The 18,091-nt window shown below is 44.1% G+C and overlaps 1 protein-coding gene across 4 annotated transcripts; it reads left to right on the forward strand.

Annotated features, from left to right (window-relative positions):
* The first annotated feature begins 1,125 nt into the window (after positions 1–1,125).
* On the forward strand, positions 1,126–18,063 carry SERBP1 (SERPINE1 mRNA binding protein 1). Of its 4 annotated transcripts, none has more exons than XM_080406637.1 (10): positions 1,126–1,632; positions 4,722–4,884; positions 5,836–5,973; positions 6,093–6,188; positions 6,784–6,858; positions 9,179–9,356; positions 12,599–12,646; positions 15,152–15,325; positions 16,317–16,355; positions 17,640–18,063. In XM_080406637.1, exons 1-10 carry the CDS (start codon positions 1,242–1,244, stop codon positions 17,694–17,696), a joined length of 1,359 nt encoding a protein of 452 aa, XP_080262763.1. In that variant the 5' UTR covers positions 1,126–1,241; the 3' UTR covers positions 17,697–18,063. The 4 variants fall into 4 exon arrangements, with proteins under 4 accessions (XP_080262763.1, XP_080262764.1, XP_080262765.1 ...); XM_080406638.1 differs by having other exon boundaries at positions 6,117–6,188; XM_080406639.1 differs by lacking the exon at positions 12,599–12,646 and having other exon boundaries at positions 1,127–1,632.
* The last annotated feature ends 28 nt before the right edge of the window (positions 18,064–18,091 follow it).

The following is an 18,091-nucleotide window of genomic DNA, read 5'->3' on the forward strand; positions in this document are numbered from 1 at the left end:
TTTAAGGCTAGTGAGAGGTGTCACAGGTTTGGAATGCAAAAGCGCTCTGTATCTTCAGCAGAGCAATGTGTCCCCGCACTAACTCGATCTCTGGGCACAAGGACTGTGTCCACGCTCGCGCTTGCCCAGCCTCCATACATGCGGTGCTTCCGAGCACTCATGGCAACGATCTTCACCACCGCGAAGCAAGAACAATTTGCTTTCACTTCAAACACGGCAGCACTATCACCTGCCTAACCCTCCACGTACAACCCACAGGGTTTCTCCCCGAGTCCGCGCTGGGTCCGATGATGGTGGGTCCATCCCAGGGGACAAAGCCGCAGAGGCCGAGCGCAGTGCTGGCTGTCCCATGGCTGTCCCACAGCTGCACGCAAAGGCCCGGGCTGGGAAACCCAAAATGCCCATCTCCGATTCCACGCTCTTCAGAGCGGCAACAAGATGGAGAAGGGCAGACCAAGATACTCAGTGGTTTCCTGCATTTGTGCACTGACCCCAGTACGTGCCAGTATGAAGGCAGACATTCCTGACCGGGTCGTGTTTTCACTCCGGCGTACCAGCATGCTCTACAAGTGTCTTAACAGCTGACTACACACTGTACCTTTGTTGCATCCAGCCTGCGTTATTTAATCCTTAAATAAGCTCTACGTGTACCCCTGTGGTTTTTAACACTTGAACAGGGGAATTTGTTGAGAACAACCAAGCGTGCGGATTTCGCCCCACGTTTTTTCCTCTCAGGACATCCCTGAGGTGACCAGGTTGCGCACCGAGGGAGCGCAGGCCGCGCCCCCGCGCCCGGCAGGGGCAAGGCGCACAGCCCTGAGGAGCGCGGGCCGACCCCGGGGCGAACGGCGCCCGCCGCCGGGCACACAGGCCTAGCGTGCAGAAAGACGTTTAAAACTGAGGCTCATCGCGTCAGGTCCGGTGTCACCGCCGCCGGCACCCCCGGGACACCCCCGCGGCGGCGCGGCCCGGGTCCGCTGCGATGGCGGGCGGCTGCGCGCACCACGCACAATGGCGGCGCGGGGCACGCCGGGAGCTGTGGTCCGTCGGGCGGGCGCGGGCGGCGGCGGGCGCGGGCCGCCTGCCGCTCCCGGCGTGCCCCGCGCGGGGTGAGGTGCCCGGATGTGCCCGGCGCCGGAAGAGAAGCGGGTCTCTTCGGGGCCGGCCATCTTGTGCGGCAGCGAGCAGGGCGCGGGGGGCCCGGCAGCATCGGAGGAGGATCCCGCCGACGGGGGCCCATCATGCCCGGACACCTGCAGGAGGGCTTCGGCTGCGTCGTCACCAACCGCTTCGACCAGCTCTTTGATGACGAGTCCGACCCCTTCGAGGTGCTGCGGGCGGCCGAGAGCCGGAGGAAAGAGAGCGGCGGCGGCGGCGGGAGCCAGGGGGGCGGCGGGGCCCGCGGCGGCCCGGCGGGCGCCCAGACCAACTCCTCCGGCGGGGCCGGCGGCGGCGGCGGCCCGGGTCAGGCGGGCGCCGGCGGCGGCCCCGGCAGCGCGGCCAAGCAGCTGCGCAGGGAGTCCCAGAAGGAGCGCAAGAACCCGCTGCCCCCCTTCGCCGCCTCCGCCGGGGGCGCCGCCGACCGCCGGGAGGAGGGCAGCGGCCAGCCCGGCGCGCCGCTGCGGAAGGAGGGTGAGCCGGGCCGCGGGGGGCTGCGGCGGGGGAGGGGGCCGAGCGCCGGGCCCGGCCCCGCCGAGGGGCCGCCCCTCGCCCCGCGGGGGCCGCGTCCCGCCGCGCACAAAGGAGGCGGCGGGAAGGCGCCGGAGCGCGGTGCGGGGGGGGCCGGGCCGGGGCCCGGGCGGCGGCCTCGCACCCACGTGGGGGAGCGCATGGCGGGGCCGCCCGGGGCCGGGGGGCGGCTGGCGGCGGCCGCAGCCCGGGGGAACCGGGGCCCTGCGCTCGCTGCCGGCCGCACGTGGCCGCGGGCGGTGTGGCCCCGCGGGCCGGCCCGCGCGGAACGGAGCCGTGCGTGGGGCGCTGCCGTGCCGGAGCGGAGCGGGGCGGCTCGCCTGGCGGGCGGCGCGGAGGGCGGCGGGCTCCTCCGGGAGCAGCCAAGCGCCGTCCTGAGCTGGTGGGGTGTTGCGGGGGGCCTGGCGCATTTGACAGGGGGTGGCAGTGCCCGCGCTTTCCGGATCCCCCCGCCTCGTTTTTCTAGGGAACGGGGTTGACAGGGCTCACGTAGGTATTTCACTGATGGGCTGTGTGAGTTCTCAGACGTGTTTGTGTAAACCCAGGAGACGTCGCACGCGGGAAACTGTGTTGGAAAAAAAGGAAAACAACAAAAAGTCCCGAGTACACATAGGTTAAACGAATGTGCCCTGGGCAGAGTGACTGGCAGGACGCGGCCCTGCGCGAGGAGGGGTAGCTTTTGCGCACACATGTCGGCCCGTGGCAGGCAGCTGTACCCCGCACAAACCTCGGCACACCTCAGATTGCTCGGAACTCCCATTAAATTGGAATCCATGAAATGCATCGAAGTAAGGTGACAGCGGTTGACATGTGGGTGAGGAAGTAGCTTGGCAGCTGCAGTTTAACTCTGGAAGATCTTTACAGCAACGCGGCTGGTTCAGAAGACCCCAGCGCTGCGTGAAAGCGTCTTAACACCTGTGCATTTGCTGCAGTGCATGTTGCAGTATGACTCTCTGCCACCTTTTATGCTTTTTAAGAAAGAAGTAGTCTTAATATACGAGTTGTTCTAGAAAGCAGGCCTCCCAGACGTCACTTGAAAACACCTTGTGAGAAGCAGAAGTTAGGAACTGTTACAGTAGTCTTTGCTCATGGGTCTTCTGTACTTTTGTTGCTTGAGAGCTCTTTCTGTGTGAGGAATGCAATAATTTGTCCTGAGTCGCAATTTGCTGAGCCAGTGTCCTCTGGAAATATTAATAGTCAGATGCAGAGTTGTGGTGGTGTCCCTCGGGAGGTAAACCTGAAATATGGCAGTGTCTGTGGCCAAGACAACAGAACGCAGAAGGTTTTTGGCAGGGCTAGCACTCCATGTTTACCTCCTGGTTTTCACATTCATTTTCAAGAGCAAGCACTACTTCACTATGAAAAAAGTACTTTGTGGCTTATTATAGCAGTGAGGCGGAAAGTCAGGCTTGCTTTTGTAACTGTGTATGGTGCACTGTAGTAAACAAAGTCACTTTCCAGTTTGAAAATTTTTGGGTTTTGTGTGGGACAGTGTTCTAACACCATAAAGTGGTTTGATGCCATAGTATTGACAGGGTTTGCTGCGTACCTTGTGAGTGTATTGCATTTTGAAACTATTCCACTATGTAAGGATGCAGAGTATTTGACTGGTGAATTACCAGTTCAAAGCTTTATGATACTAAGGAAAAGGTATTTTTGGTTAGGCTTCACCAGGTTTTTTGAGCACAGGGTGTTGAACTCAAAATTCAAAAGACATGGAATTATTCCTTCCAGTTCTGCAGCATACCTCCTATGTGGCACTAGCCTGTTTGCTTTCCTTGCTGAGCTTTACCTCTTAAAATGAAATGGGCCTTCTTAGTTTGAGAGTCCTTTTCAAAGTAAATGTTAGTGAGTTTAACCCCTGCGTTTCCTCAGGGAGTAAGGATTACTTAGCAAGCAATGTATGTCATGCAAACTTCATATTAAGTACAGCTTGTAAGGTAAGGAAGACATTGTTCATTTGGGCGTGTTGGCTTGGATATCATTACAACTGTAACTTCTCTAGCCCCACCCAAATAGGACATTGCTTGTTAGGCAGGACCTTAGTTCTTTAAAAAAATTTAAAATTGGCAGCATTCGATTTAAAAGATTGTTCATAATTATTGAGCCAGCCTCAGTGGCTTGCTTAGTGTTTCTTCCCTAAACATTTTGGCAAGAAAATAGCATAACAAAGCAATAATGTGTTTGTCCAGATCTTTCTAAAGAAGAGTAAACAGGCCTTTCGGAAGAGTGGAAAACTGCATTTAAGATCTTTCAGAAGTCTTAGTGAGAGAGGTAATGCCCATCGGAAGTTACTATTATTTTAAAAAAAAGTAATCTTTCAGAGGGCATAGAGGAGGGAAGGAAGAACACTAGCCGGTTCAGTAGCAGAGTGTATTCTTAAGCTATTTCAAGTGCACGCATGATGAGGTGAGCCTTTGTCAGGGAGTGTGTATCAGGCTGTGAGGATTGGTGTGGATGCAGACACCATTTAGTCACTGACCTACCGTACTGGGATGCAAGTGACACCTGCTTGGGAAGGGTGGCCCTGCCCTGGGTCATACAGCTAGCCAAAAAAGTTCCCAAGAGCACAGTGAGATGAAGCAGGGTCACTGTCATAGGGTCCAGCCTGGTGATGCATGTCAAAATCAAAAACACTTGTTCTACCTGAAAAGCGCCTTTCGGGGTGGGTGGGTGGGGGGGTGGAGGTGGAAATCTTGCTTACCTTGATCCCTCTTTGAAAGTTGACCCCATCATTTTAACATGGATTACTAATGTATTGTGTGCTCTGACAGGTTTTGTTTCCTGCAATATTGTAAGAGCATACACTTGCAGAAAATAGTTTGAAATGCTGTGGAAAAATGTGAATCAGAAGTGTCAATGATATACAGTTACTTTGTTATAAAGGTATAGTTTCTCAGATTATCTACTCATAATGCTAGAAGAAGAACGTTAATTCCATCTTACCTTCAGTATTCTTTTATGGTGTTAGAATCAGTATCTCTCCCAGAGCAGCTCTGCATTCTGTTGATGTGTGTCACCTAATGTTTCAGGGATAAGACGTATTGGCAGGAGGCCTGATCAGCAGCAACAGCAGCAACAGCAGGGTGAAGGCAAGCCTATTGACAGGAGACCAGAGAGACGACCTCCTCGTGAGCGCCGCTTCGATAAACCTGCTGATGAGAAAGGCGAAGGAGGAGAATTTTCTGTTGATAAGTAAGATTTTTTTTTTTTTTTTTTATCTTGCATGACAAAGAACTTTCCTAGCTTTTTTAGGAAGGGCCTGTCTTGCATTTTGCTACTAAGGTAAAACCTAAACAAACAAATAGCTGAATGAATCAAAATTTAACTGATTGAATTCAATTTTTGTCACGCACAAGAAGAGCATATCTCATCTAGACTATAACTCTTCCCTTAGCTGTGATTTTGTTTACAAACTCTTTACAAACTCAACTGGAGTTTTAACTGGGAGTGATCCAGCATGATCAGTTCCATTGGCATGTCTGAAAATACGGTTTAAATCATTAAGCTAGCCACTGTATCTCTCTAAATCTATAGCAGATAACTCAGGAAAGGAGCTTGAGTATAGCTGTTGCCTGCAGGATGAGATCTGTTTGCTGTTAATCCGTACAGCTGACTTAAAGCCAATAGGAGTTTGTCCATGTAGGTGTTTACACCTTGTCTGCAGTGGCTTCAGATCTGGAATTGGTGAAACTGTCTTATATCTAGGCAAGATCTAAAGTGTGTTGAGTATCGTGAGGGATCCAGAATCCAAGTGTTCTGAAAGTAATGTTCAAATATTAAAATTGTAGTAGCTGAAGTTAAAATCCTTTTTTAAAAGCCAAGTGGGATGAATACAAGTTAAATGGAAATTGTAGTGTTGGCTAGGTAAGTAACACACTACAAACGCTAAGTTTTGGAACTTACTGCCAGAAGATGCAAATGAACAGTAATCCTTCGAAGCGATTGTTTCTGGATTTTGAAATGTGGGCATTATATATGTGGGTTTTTTCAGTGTAGTAATTTGGCATTGAAGTTAGAGCCTCAACACAGTTATAAACAGTAATTATCAAAGGAAAAGCAGGTAAATAAAAATCTCAAAAGAGAACCTTAAAAACCATGCTGTAAATATTTGGAGGTGAAATACTGACAGTTGTTCCATGCTAGACCCATTCTTGACCGACCTATGCGTGGACGTGGTGGACTTGGAAGAGGGCGTGGACGGGGCCGTGGAATGGGCAGAGGAGATGGGTTTGACTCTCGTGGCAAACGTGAATTTGACAGACATAGTGGCAGCGATAGATCGTAAGTCTTTAACTTTTTCTATTATTTTTTTTTACTATTCTTTACAATTAAATAATGTTTTAAAATTTGTCTTTGAATTTCTGTATCTGGACACTATAATGTTAACTCAGTTTTGTTAGTTCTGTTTCACATTCACATTTCAGCGGCCTAAAGCATGAGGACAAGCGTGGTGGCAGTGGATCACACAACTGGGGAACCGTCAAAGATGAACTAACGTTAGTAATCTGTAATTGCTCAGAAAACTATTAGCCAAATGTTAATAAAGCCTAATTCCTAAGGCTTGTAATGTAAAGATTCAGCTTACGTTTTTTGCCTTTTGATTTTTGTGATTTTTGTTACTCTGTTTAAACAATGTTTGCAGAATCAAGAAAATGAGCAATTTCTTGTAACATAAGAGATGGGTTTGCTGTTAAAACTGCAGTTTGGAGAAATTTGGAATGGGGGTGGTGTCTTGTGCTGGTTTTTGAACGGTTCTTTTACTAGGGCGGTTTAAAAATTTTGATTAAGTTAAGTATGCTTTTTTAGAAGTATTACACTGAAAAGAGTATTTTTAATAACCAGATCCATTTTGGATCTCAGGGTATGGCGGGAGGCTTTCAGAATGGGTACTAGTGCTGGGAAAAACTGTTAGTAAGGTGAAAAGCAGAGAATTTAAAAGGCACAGAGAGCACCCATCCTTAATAAAATAGTTCATGTTAAAGAAGGGTGGGTTATGTAAATCCGCTATAGAACTTAGTCATTAATCTTATGGAGCTTTAAATAGGGGTGAACTTTTGAAAAACCCAAACTCTAAACATTATGTAATTGCAGTGAGTTGGATCAGTCAGCTGTAACTGAGGAAACGCCAGAGGGAGAGGAACATCCGCCTGCTGATTCTGAAAATAAGTGAGTAGCACCCCTCTTAATGTTCCTTGATTGCTTCAGAGGTAGTATTTCTTCACCTTTAACCTTGGATATTTATTCCTACTTCTGTTTTGCCAAACTAAGCTGATACAAAATTATCCACAATGCTGCTGAAAGACTTCTCTTTAAAAAGTGCATGTCTAAAAATTAACTGGAAACTGTTATGTTAGTGTCACGTAGGCTCTTAGGTCACTTTCAGATGTAGTTATTAATGATTGGTTGTTATACGCTTACAGTCTTGGGATTGCAGCTTCTAAATACCAAATCCAAAAGCATCTGAGCTCATAACTAGGTAGAACCACCAAGCCAAAGGGACAAAATGATATTCTGCTGGTGGAAGGTAACTTTTTTTTAAACTTAGCTTTTCAAAACAGCCATCAAGACTGTGACTAGCCTGTCAGAGAATGGTTGTATCTCTTTCATTCTCCAGCTTCTGTGCATGCAGGCAATTTTTGAAGAAGTTAACTTGATTGCTTCTCATTCCACTTGGATACTGTTACGGAAGCAAGCAGAGACTGGATGAATGATACACAGTAACTAGAGAAGCAGAACCAGAAGTAGTGATACTTGCAGTTGATGTAAAAATGAGATACAAATTTTTGTGGTAGTGTGGAAACTTGTATTTAATGGGGAGTGTGCTTTATGATGGATTCAGAAAATGGCTAACAGCTAAGATAGAACTTTGAAATACTTGTTTGCACAAGATTTCTAACCTGGAGTTTGCAATAGCTTGATTTCCTCATTAATGACTTTGATTAGTGGTAAAGAGGGTACAGTTACTGTGTAGAGAGTAAGAAATGGATTGAGCTTATAAAAAAAAAAAAAAAAAAAGACTAAATGCCATTACTTCTCGAAGGTGTTGGTGGTCCAAGGTTAAGGTTATCTTGTAGACAGCAGTAGTATGAGAATTTTTAAGGAATTACAGCTTGGATATCCGTCAGAAAATGCAAGCTAGCTAGTCCTTAAAATAACTATATCTGTTGGAAATCCAGATATCTTAAATTTGCTACCTGCCGCATTTCCTGCATCTTTATTAGCAGCAGTGTCCTGGTGTCTTGCTTGACCAGGTACTGACCCATCCATGTGCAGATCAGTTATCTGCAAAATTCTGCAGGCTCTTTGTGTGTGTCATAGTTTTCCTCAAATCTGCAGATAATATGTACTCTTCTCAGTTTCAAGCGTAATGCATCTGTTGTAACCCATCAGTTTTCTTCATAGAGAAGCATCTTTACATGGGTTAGTTTTCAGGTTGGCTAGTTTGTGGATCTGAACCGAAATGTTTCGGCAGAACTGTAGGCTGTTTTACTGCAGTAAAACCTGCACGATACTGAGGGCTGGTGTCTTTACCTTGAGCAAAAGTGGCTTCTGAATATACACAGTGTCAAAACCCATGCTGTTCTACAGAATGAGAAAAAAATACGGTAATTTTGACATAAAAATCTCTGCTTTACTACGTTAAAATTAATGGCTATGAAATGAAAACCTTTTGAATTGAGGCTTTCATGATCTCTTTGCTGCAAATACATGGCACTAATTTTCTGTAATCGGAAATTTAGTTGCATAAAGACACTGAAGAATGACTAGAGAATTGACTGCCTGTGTAGCTGGAACATGATCTGTTATTGAGCATAGTGATTGTGTGTTTTATTTTTAAAAATAGCTCTTTGGCAAAAGGTAGAGGCATCAAAGACTTGGAATGAGGTGATACATTGCATGAGTAACTGAGTTGTATGAGTTGTTTTTTTCAAGTCGGCTGAAAATAAAAATTGTTTGTTAGTTGGGAAATTAACGATTATCTTTAGTTCAATAAAGGAAGCAGACTATCCAAAGCTGATTAAATTCTGTTTTTTTAAAAAAAAGAAAAATCTTGAAAATTGAGGGAAGAACAAGCTCGCTCTCACTGGCTTAACTTGAACTTTTGGGAGAGAGGTACCTCAAAAAGGGTGGGGAGGAAAGCTCCAAACAAGTCCATTGCAGAAGTTAGGCTTTCATATTTGTAAAGAAAACTCATTCATGTGGAGAATAGATGGCACGGGTCAGTGTTCATTTTAACGTTTTGCTGTGCTCACCATTTAGTTGCTTAAAGGTGTCTGGCTGTGATATTTTTTTTTTTTTTTTTGGCACGCTGGCTTAAGGAGGTGAGTTTTCATGTGTGCTTTCTGCGTGGTGGGAGTGAGGGGTTTTTCTATATGCTTCTTAAGTGCTAAATACTAATCTGGTGCCGATTAACAAGTGACTTTGGATTTGTACGTTAGAATGTGAGTTCTAAGTCATGATCATAATATCCATGAATTTACTACAGAGAGAATGAGGTTGAAGAAGTTAAGGAAGAAGGTCCTAAGGAAATGACCCTGGACGAGTGGAAAGCTATTCAAAGTAAGGATCGTGCAAAAGTTGAGTTCAACATCCGTAAACCAAATGAGGGTGCTGATGGGCAATGGAAAAAAGGATTTGTTCTTCACAAGTCAAAGAGCGAGGAGGTAAAGTGACTTTCAATATTTGCTAGTATCCAGATTGTATAGGCTTTTCTGTTGATATGCATTTCTTGGAGCAGAAGCTCCGTTCTTCTAGATGCTGACCTGTAGCTAAAAGTCTGTAAGGGAGCAACATTTCTCTTAATAAAACTGGAGTTAGGCTCCAGTTTTATTAGCGTAAGCAGCCACTTTACTGTGGGTAGTTTTAGCAGTTGATCTGTACCCTTATGTTGGTGCATGCTGTGATATAGTGAGACTGGAAACCTGCTGCATCTGGGCAGGTAACTTTAAGGACTGTCTTTTGATGAACTTTTTAGAATAAGTTTGTCAATGTCAAATTTATTTCTTTGCTTTTTTTTTGTTTTGTTTGTTTTTAAAGAAAGCTTATGTTATTTAGTATGTTAGTCTTATGCAGTACACAGACTTAGGATGCTTGAAAAAATACTGGTCATGTCTCGGACACCTTAACACCTAAACTGTTTCTCTTACGTTTGTAACATGGGTATCTTCTCATTTTGTAATGTTAGGTGGACAGCCCTCCTTGAAGCTTTTGAGCAACCAGGTGGAATTGCCTTTGTATACCTCAGTGATATACAATGGAGTTGCTGCAGAATTATTTTAAAATTGTAGTTTTTCAAGCATATTCGTTTTAGTTGTTGCAAAATTTTACTCTTCCAAGATTGTGAGAGTGGCAAGGAGACACATACTCTTTGGCTTTAGAAGGGAGGGAAGTGCTAAGAGCTCTGCTTTTAGTGCAGGGCTGCATTAATCTTTGGTTTTGATCTTTGCTTTTAACACTCTGTAATAGCTTAAGTGACCCACTTAAGATAATGGTGGCCTGCAACTTTGTCTGCCAGATGGTTCTGACTCCCTTTGAAGTAACTAGATAGTATGTAATATTCTGTTCGGTGTTCTAGCGTGTATTTCTGCTCTTTCACACCTTGTCAGTTTTTTCTTCTTGTAAGCTGGGGACGTAATGCAGATGGGAAGGCATAATGCAGATGGGAAGGCACTATTCAGTACTTTCCGATGAAAACTCCATTTCTGATCTCGTTGAACTCGGAATGAGTTTGACTTTGTCACAGTCGTGCTATTTTCTTGCTGTGTAAGTTAGTTCAGTTCGTCAAATGATTGAACATCTTTTTGTTTACCTTTAGCCGTTTGGTGTTTGAAGTGTTTATTAAATACTGTTTTCTCCGGCTTGCGTAGAAAAGGCGAACTGAGACTTAAATGTTCCTGTATGTTAAAAAGAGTATATTTAAACAGAGGTATTTATATGCTTTACCAAGATTTACTAAACCTATAGTCCTTCAAGTTCCCCCAGCCCCAATCCCTCCAAAGCAGATTTATTTGACATTTAGTCAGCTGAAGATGGTCGTCTTTAACATATTTGCATGTATGACAGTATAATAAGATGGTGTACTTCTGGCTAATCTAGAAAGATCTGTACTGTATTTTCCATTTGAAAAATGAATTGGTAGTTACCTCAAACCCAAATGGAACCAGTGAGGATAACTGATCACATTACTTTCATGGAAGAACTGACATTATTAGTAGGTTGTTCTGGTTGGGGGGTGTATTATACTAACTTCTCTTCAAAGAAACGAGTCAGATCTTTTTAGCACTATCACATAAGAAGTTAACAGTCCCTTGCTGTGTAAGCACAGTAGTGAGATACTAACAAACTGCCTTTAAATCTCAGTGCTTTTAGCCTGCTTTTATTGTATGTCCAGCAGATGTCTTTCCCCATTTCACTTACTGTTCGCTGATACTGTGGGAAGCAGCACAGGGGTTGTTTGTGAAGTATTGCAGCAGAATAGCTCTATAATCGGTATGCATTAGGAAAGCCTTCATTGTGGCTCCTTTTTGAGCAGGTTTAGAAGGTGAAATATCTTTAAGTTATGACAAAACCTACCAGTCACCTGCTGTTCTTCTGTTTGCCCTCTTGGACATACTTATGAGTCATGAAATCAAGGTTGATGTAAGGTTTCTGTGACTCTTAGTGACAAGAAGAGAGTTTATGTGTGGAACTGACTTGGTTTATGGGTTAATTCTGGTTTTCAGCCCCAAATCTTCTGTACTCTTAGAGTTGAAAAATCACAGTGCGCCCCAGTGGACTTTCTCAAAATTTGCGGTGTTGTGATGACTGCCCTCATTCCTGTAGCCTGAGAGCTACTGGGAGAATGCCCTAGGAGTCTGTGGGAAAAGGGAATGTGAGATTCTAGTACTGTTCATCTGCCTTGGTCTCGTGAAAGTGCTGTCCTCCTCCTCCTCCTTGGGCTCTTCCCTGAGGGGTGAAATGCCTGACCCTATCTGAGGTCTTTCCTCTTTTTGACATTTGCTATGCGATTTCTAGAAAGCGATATTTTTGTACGAAATGAACTCTTAATACTGTCTCAAATTCTTGCTGGTTTTATGTGAAATCCATGTGTATTGGCAGCCCTAGTCTAATGAGACTTTCCAGGAGACTGGGTTATGCTGTTATGCCATGAAATAGAGATCCTTGTTTTTTTCTTCTCTGCAGCTGGTTTAGTGGCTTGTGTCTGTTTTAAGTTCTACTGGCGTACAGCTGAACAAAAAATGGAAAGGGGTTATGTTGTGGAGAGACCTTAAAATTTGTTTGAAAAGTTGGATCCAAGTCTCCTGGAAAGACCGATACCCTAGTAGATCAGTTCCTCCTCCGTGTATCTGCTTGTGCTGTGCCTCTTTCCTGTGCCTTTAAACTTTCCTGCCGATCTAATAGCTTCCTTAGAGGAGGTTGGAATGGGAGACCGAGAAAAACGTTTTTGAAGAGAGTACTTCATCCTCTCAAAATTTAGAGGCATGACTCTTGAATTGAGGCTCTGCAGGAACCTTTTCTCACTAACAGTAGTTTTAAACGTCGCACCTTCTTACCTGTCTAGTTCTGTACGCAGTGTGCCTGATGTGTTGAGGTGCTGGAGATCAGCCTGCACGCGCGGATTCTACTGGAGTTTCCAGCAGCTTGTGTTGAACTTTTTTGGTACTGATCTGAGATTTCTCTTGTCTCCACACCTGTGGTATGGTCCATCCTCTAATCTTTCTGGATGCTTGCACAGCTGTTGTTCTCATCCTTTTGCTGCTTCACGTGCTCAGTGACATCTGTATCCAGCAAGTTCATGTGACCTTATTACCTGTTGTTTCTGTATGTAGTTGAGTCTCATTTCTTCCTTTTGTTTTCTCCCTTTGTTCCTTTTGTCACTTTGGCGTGGACACGCAACTTTCATCAGACAAAGGCGATGACAGAAATGCAGGGGAGTCTGCTGGAGTCAAATGAGGTACTGATCCTTTATATCTAACTGGTAATACCTGTGTTTTAATATGAGCCCCTTCTGAAATGGAAGGTCTGGATATTAAGAAGTCACAAAAAGAGAGAATAAAAGTAGATGCAATATGGAGCTCTTCTGTCCATGCCTGTTGTCTAACTGTGCACCATGTAGGAGCCTTCATGATTAGTACCCTTGCTCCTAATTGAGCTGAATTCACACCTTATCATAAAAGCTTCTATCATGAGTCTTTTTATTTTTTGTTGTTGCTGTTTTTCCATATCTCGCTGTCTGCTTTGGCCCCCTTTCCCTTAGTAGCTTGTTCCTTATTTTTGACAGCCTTTCCCAAGACCCGTAAGTGCAGCAGTGCCTTCAAGAAGCTATCACTTACTAGATCAGAGCAGTATTGAGAGTTGCCAATACATATAAATGCTTCCAAAAATGATTCAGAGTAAACAATTTGTATGGTATGTCTGTGACTGTTGGTGCCTAAGTGAAAGAAGAGGATGAGGAGAATATGCCAGGTCTTGTACTGGTGGGGTTTTAAAGTAGCTTTGGATAAAATCATTGGGTTACATATAGAATTTGCTATTTGTTGGTTTAGTGGTCAAATCAAGTTGTGAAGATGCAAGGGTTTTGGTAGACTGTAGTGTTTGTATTTTAGGTGATAGCAGCGTAGGGAAGGAAGCAAATAAAATTATTGTACAAATCTGCTGATACTACCTCTCACAAAAGAAAATGTCCTGTGACTACCAGTAAGTTGGAAATACAGTCTCAGTACCCTGCAGTGATCAAAACTGTAGATAAAATATTTAGTGGTAAGAAAGGAATGAAAACAATAACAAAAGGTGTTGTGTATGGTTTCACAGATTGTTGGTGTACTTGCATTTGAGTAGTGCCATGTCAGTCTGAGATGTGGAATTACTGTTCTCTGAAAAATAACTGCTTAGGCTAACTTCCTGAGTTTGGGAAAGAGATCTCTGAGGGAAGGGTATCAGTTCAGATCTGTGAAATCAGGAGTGGGACGGAGACCAGCTGTTAATGGAATACATCTCAGTCAAATGTGCTTGAAAGAAAGCAGCATAGAGGGATATTTCTTGTGCCCAATTAAATTGCAGTGCTCTCCACTGCATGTCATCGTGGAGGCCAAATGTTCAGCTGGACATGGAAAGGGATAATTAGATTGATGGGGGAGAAGGCTCTTCATGGCTCTGTACATTATGGTGCTTGTGACTGACTCACGGAATCCCTGAAAGCAGCTTTCAGCCTTTTGACTGTAGACCTCTGTATCCATTGGCTGCCTTATGAAGGATCCACAAAGGGTAATTAAAGGGTGTAGGGCTTAATTGCACAATATGTTGCCTCTGAAAGTCAGCATACTGTGTAAATTACACCACAAGAAGTTAGAGTCAGGAAGCTTAAGCATGCTAGTGGCATTTCTGTAGGGAAAAAAACAAGCAAATTGATAATTGCTTTACCAGAAGTTAGGGGCTTATAGGAAAAGAAAGCATCGTATGTTGCCATGTTTCCAGAATATGATGACTAGACCTTGTAATAGGCAGGGTGCTGGACTGGGTAAAACCCTTGGTCTAATCCAGTGTGGTTGGTTGTACATTTTGTGTATCATTGTAGCTGCCAAAATCTGACTTACTACATGGAAAAATTATTTGTACAAAATAGGAAAAATAATTACTTTAAAACACTTGGTTCTTTTTGCGTTCAGTGTGTGATAATTTAAAATACTTGAATGTACTGAGTAGTAGCATTTATGGTGTAGACATTAACTCTTTGGTGCATACCTTGCTCCTTGAAGCTCCGGTTTCTCTCTGTGAATGCACCAGCTGTAGTGTTGTATCATGGCAAAGGCGATGGAGAGTCCTGTTTTGCAGTGTAATTGATGAGTTGGTTCTCTGTTTTATCAGTAATGTTTTGGCTACTTCAGTTACATTGTGTTTGAACTCGTTATGCCTCGTTTGCTGTTCGTTATGGCTAATGCAAACCAGTAAGGGATTCTTACAGTCTCCCTTGTTTTAAGTAGTTATACAGAGCTAAGCAAATGAGAAGGTACTCATTGAGCAAAACAATGATGGGTTACCAAGTAAGTATTTATAAAGAATGAAATGAATTGATAGAACCTGAAGATTTCTCAGGATGCAAAGTAAGAAGAAGAGAAATGCCAGAAAACAAGGTTCTGTACTGGCTTGGTGCTGGTTAGTTTGGTCTCGGAGAAGCCTAAACTCCAGAGCTTCCCTGAATTGTCTTGGAAATGCAAAATACCTTTGTTTGCTGAAGTGCTTGTTTGATTACCTGTGTGTGGTTTTGTTGTCCGCACAAGCGGTATGACTTGATTCCTAACAATTCCTGCGCTGTCTTAACCTGAATCAGTCAAGGTAATCGTTCGTCAGTATGAGAGTGCATTTGGGGGTGAACGCGTACTCTGTGATGGTAAGAGTGCAACTACAGATGAAAAGGTTTCTTTGGTGATTTTCCTTACTCACGAGGAAACACTCATTTCAGGCTCATGCTGAGGACTCTGTAATGGATCATCACTTCCGCAAGCCAGCAAATGATATTACATCCCAGCTGGAGATCAACTTTGGAGACCTTGGCCGCCCCGGACGTGGTGGCAGAGGGGGACGGGGTGGCCGAGGACGTGGTGGCAGGGCCAGCCGTGGAGGCAGAACTGACAAGGTAAGTAGCTACAGCTTTCATCTACAAAGGAGCTTAGTTTCAGTTGTTACTAGGATTTTCATACAGATAGTTTTAGGCGTCTTCCTTATTTCTGGGGAGTTGCTCTGACAACAAACGCCACATTTGAAAACCAAGTCAAGTGTCTGTTCTTACAAATTTAAACTAGGTTACTGTTAGGGCAAAAGGACGAATGTTTTAGCAGTGTTCTCATTAAACACGAAAAAGGGAGGATGGGGATAGGTTGGGTTAAAAAAAAAAAAGGTGCCCACCTTTTGTATCTAAAGCTGAAAAACGACTTTTCAGTGCGGACGGATCTGAATGTACTGTGAGGTGCTTCTGTTGGTGCCAGGGCAGAACTGCAAGCGCTAGAGTGGTTATTGTCAGGTACAGTCAGGATGGTGTATCTGCATTGTGACCTGTTGGGGGTGAAAGACTGGTTCTACAGCTGCGTGCTGTATCTTGAAACTGAGGAATTTAGATTTTTCATGTGGAAATGGGGTTCTTACTGTGTTTTTCCTCTAATCTGCAGTAATTTTTTTCCTCCTGTAGTTCCAAAGCCCTAAGGAAATACTCAGGGAAAGTACCAAATGAGGTTAGGGAGAGAAGATGTAAAGTTGAAGTACTGTAGTGTAGCTACAGTAAAGGTGTGGTTTAATATGGAGCACTTACTCAGCTTAAATCTAATCAAATTGTTACTTGCTAGAAAATGAGTCTGTGTGGTGTGGCTTTCTTCACATAGACCAGACTTGCTCATTTTTGACTCTTCTAGGACTCTTGACTCTTGTTTTCTCTTTTACACTGGATCACTTTAAATTTTAGGCTTAGTAGTTGGAAAACTCTCCCGTTACCAATATAAGAAAATTTTAAAGAATTGAAGTTAAATGGTGGTGGGGTTTGCTCTTGAGTTGTTTCACTAATATGGCATCTTGCTTCAAGAACAAAAAACTTTCCTGCAGCCTATTTTATGTTGACTTTGTTTATTTCCTTTCAGTTGGTTAAGGAGTTTGACGTGATCCACACACCCAACCAGGTTGGTGATCTCTGCTGGCACTTGTGTACGTTATGTGTGAACAAGGCCCTCCCGTTGCAGGGACGGTAACTCCCGTCCTGCAGCGAGTGGGCTTTTTTTTTGGTTTGCGTTCTGCTTTTGTGTAACGAGCAGCCGGAGATACTAAGGCTAGAGGCTGAGGACCCTGCTATTACTTTTTAACTTCAGTTTGAGGGCTGGGTATTTCTGTAGTGTCTTAGTCTTGCCTACAGGTGTTGATACCACTTTTATTGGAATGCTTTAAATATATCTCTTGATAAATGACTGTCTTTACAGGAAATTGCACTGTCTTGGCTTTTCCTACTCTTCTCTTCCACAATCCTCATGGACAAAGTCAAGAGTATTTTAAAATACTTAATTTCTGCATTTAATTGCAGCACTGTTCTTTAGGTGCAGTACAGAGCCTTTTAAAAAATCTGTTGGGAAGCACTGAGGAGATTTTTAACTTAAATGTATGAATTTCTAGGGCTAGGTTGGCACAAAAATTCTCTTTTATCAACAGCTAGTTTGTGACTGGGGAAAATTATACATGTGAAACTTAATTTGTGCTACAGACAGGCCTTTTCTGTAACTCTTGTCATGTCCGTTGGTAAGAATTGATGGTTGTGTGCTAGTGGAATGGTGTAAACCCACGTGTAGGGATCTCTTGGATCCTACAATGGAAACAGAGATGTAACCTTGTGCAATAATCATGTGCAAACATGGTTTGTTTGCCTGTAATGCCTCTTCCGATCTTTAAAGGTCTCTTCAAACCTAAACGATTCTAAGATTCAGATGTAGGCTTTGTTTTAAAAGGTAGTACAGGAGACTTCCTAGTCCTTGGGATAAAGGAGAAAAGATAAGTGTTGCTTATCATGGAGGAAAAAAGTTGCTCTGGTAGTAATTTGTCCAGCACCATCCTGCTCACTCTGCTGTACTGTGTACCTCTGTGAATCCTGGCATTTCCCTATTGAACAGGGTTCAGGTTAAAATAGTTTTAAAAGGAGGAATTCCCACCCCTGTTTGTCTGGGGTGCAGGGAGTCCCCCTGCCCGCAGCTGCCCCGTGCAGGTGCCCAGCCTGTCTGCAGAGGGACAGAGGCTTAACCTTGTCCCCGTGCCCGCTGGCTGGCCCCAGTGTGTGCCAGCACCTTGCGCTGCCCCGCTCCGCTGTGTGCTGAGCTGCCTTTGCCTGCTGAGTGGAAGGACTTTGTAATATGTGAAGAATTAGAAACATGGTAGGGCTTGATGCTGCTGAAGGTCGTAACTTTCTGATGTTTCTCTTTCAGTCAAGTGCTTCTGCTCCTGATGTAGATGACCCAGAGGCTTTCCCAGCTCTGTCCTAAACTGGATGTCATAAGCCAACCCTGCCCTCGTCGGGCCTTCCTCTCCGAGGCTTGCATGCTTAAGGATCCTAAACAACTAAGAAATTAAAAAGAAAAAAAAAAAGAGGAGACTGTCATTCATACCATTCACACCTAAAGACTGAATTTTATCTGTTTTGAAAATGAACTTCTCTCGCTACACAGAAGCAACAATATGGTAGTCAGTTTTGTATTTAGAAATGTAATGGTAGCAGGGATGTTTTCATAATTTTTTCAGAGATTATGCATTCTTCATGGATACTTTTTTGTATTGCTGCTTGAAAATATGCGTTTCCAAACTTGAAATATAGGTGTGAACAGTGTGTACCAGTTAAAAGCTTTCACTTCATTTGTGGGTTTTTTTGTTTGTTTGTTTT

The sequence above is a fragment of the Falco punctatus genome (genome assembly GCF_963210335.1).
Source record: "Falco punctatus genome assembly, chromosome: 11".
NCBI classification, from domain to species: domain Eukaryota; kingdom Metazoa; phylum Chordata; class Aves; order Falconiformes; family Falconidae; genus Falco; species Falco punctatus.

Coding starts and splice junctions, on each gene's coding strand:
- SERBP1 (XM_080406637.1), top strand. CDS start 1,242: ATGCCCGGACACCTGCAGGAGGGCTTCGGCTGCGTCGTCACCAACCGC. Junction 5,974..6,092: donor CATAGTGGCAGCGATAGATC/GTAAGTCTTTAA, acceptor CAGTTTTGTTAG/TTCTGTTTCACATTCACATT. Junction 12,647..15,151: donor GTCTGCTGGAGTCAAATGAG/GTACTGATCCTT, acceptor CACTCATTTCAG/GCTCATGCTGAGGACTCTGT.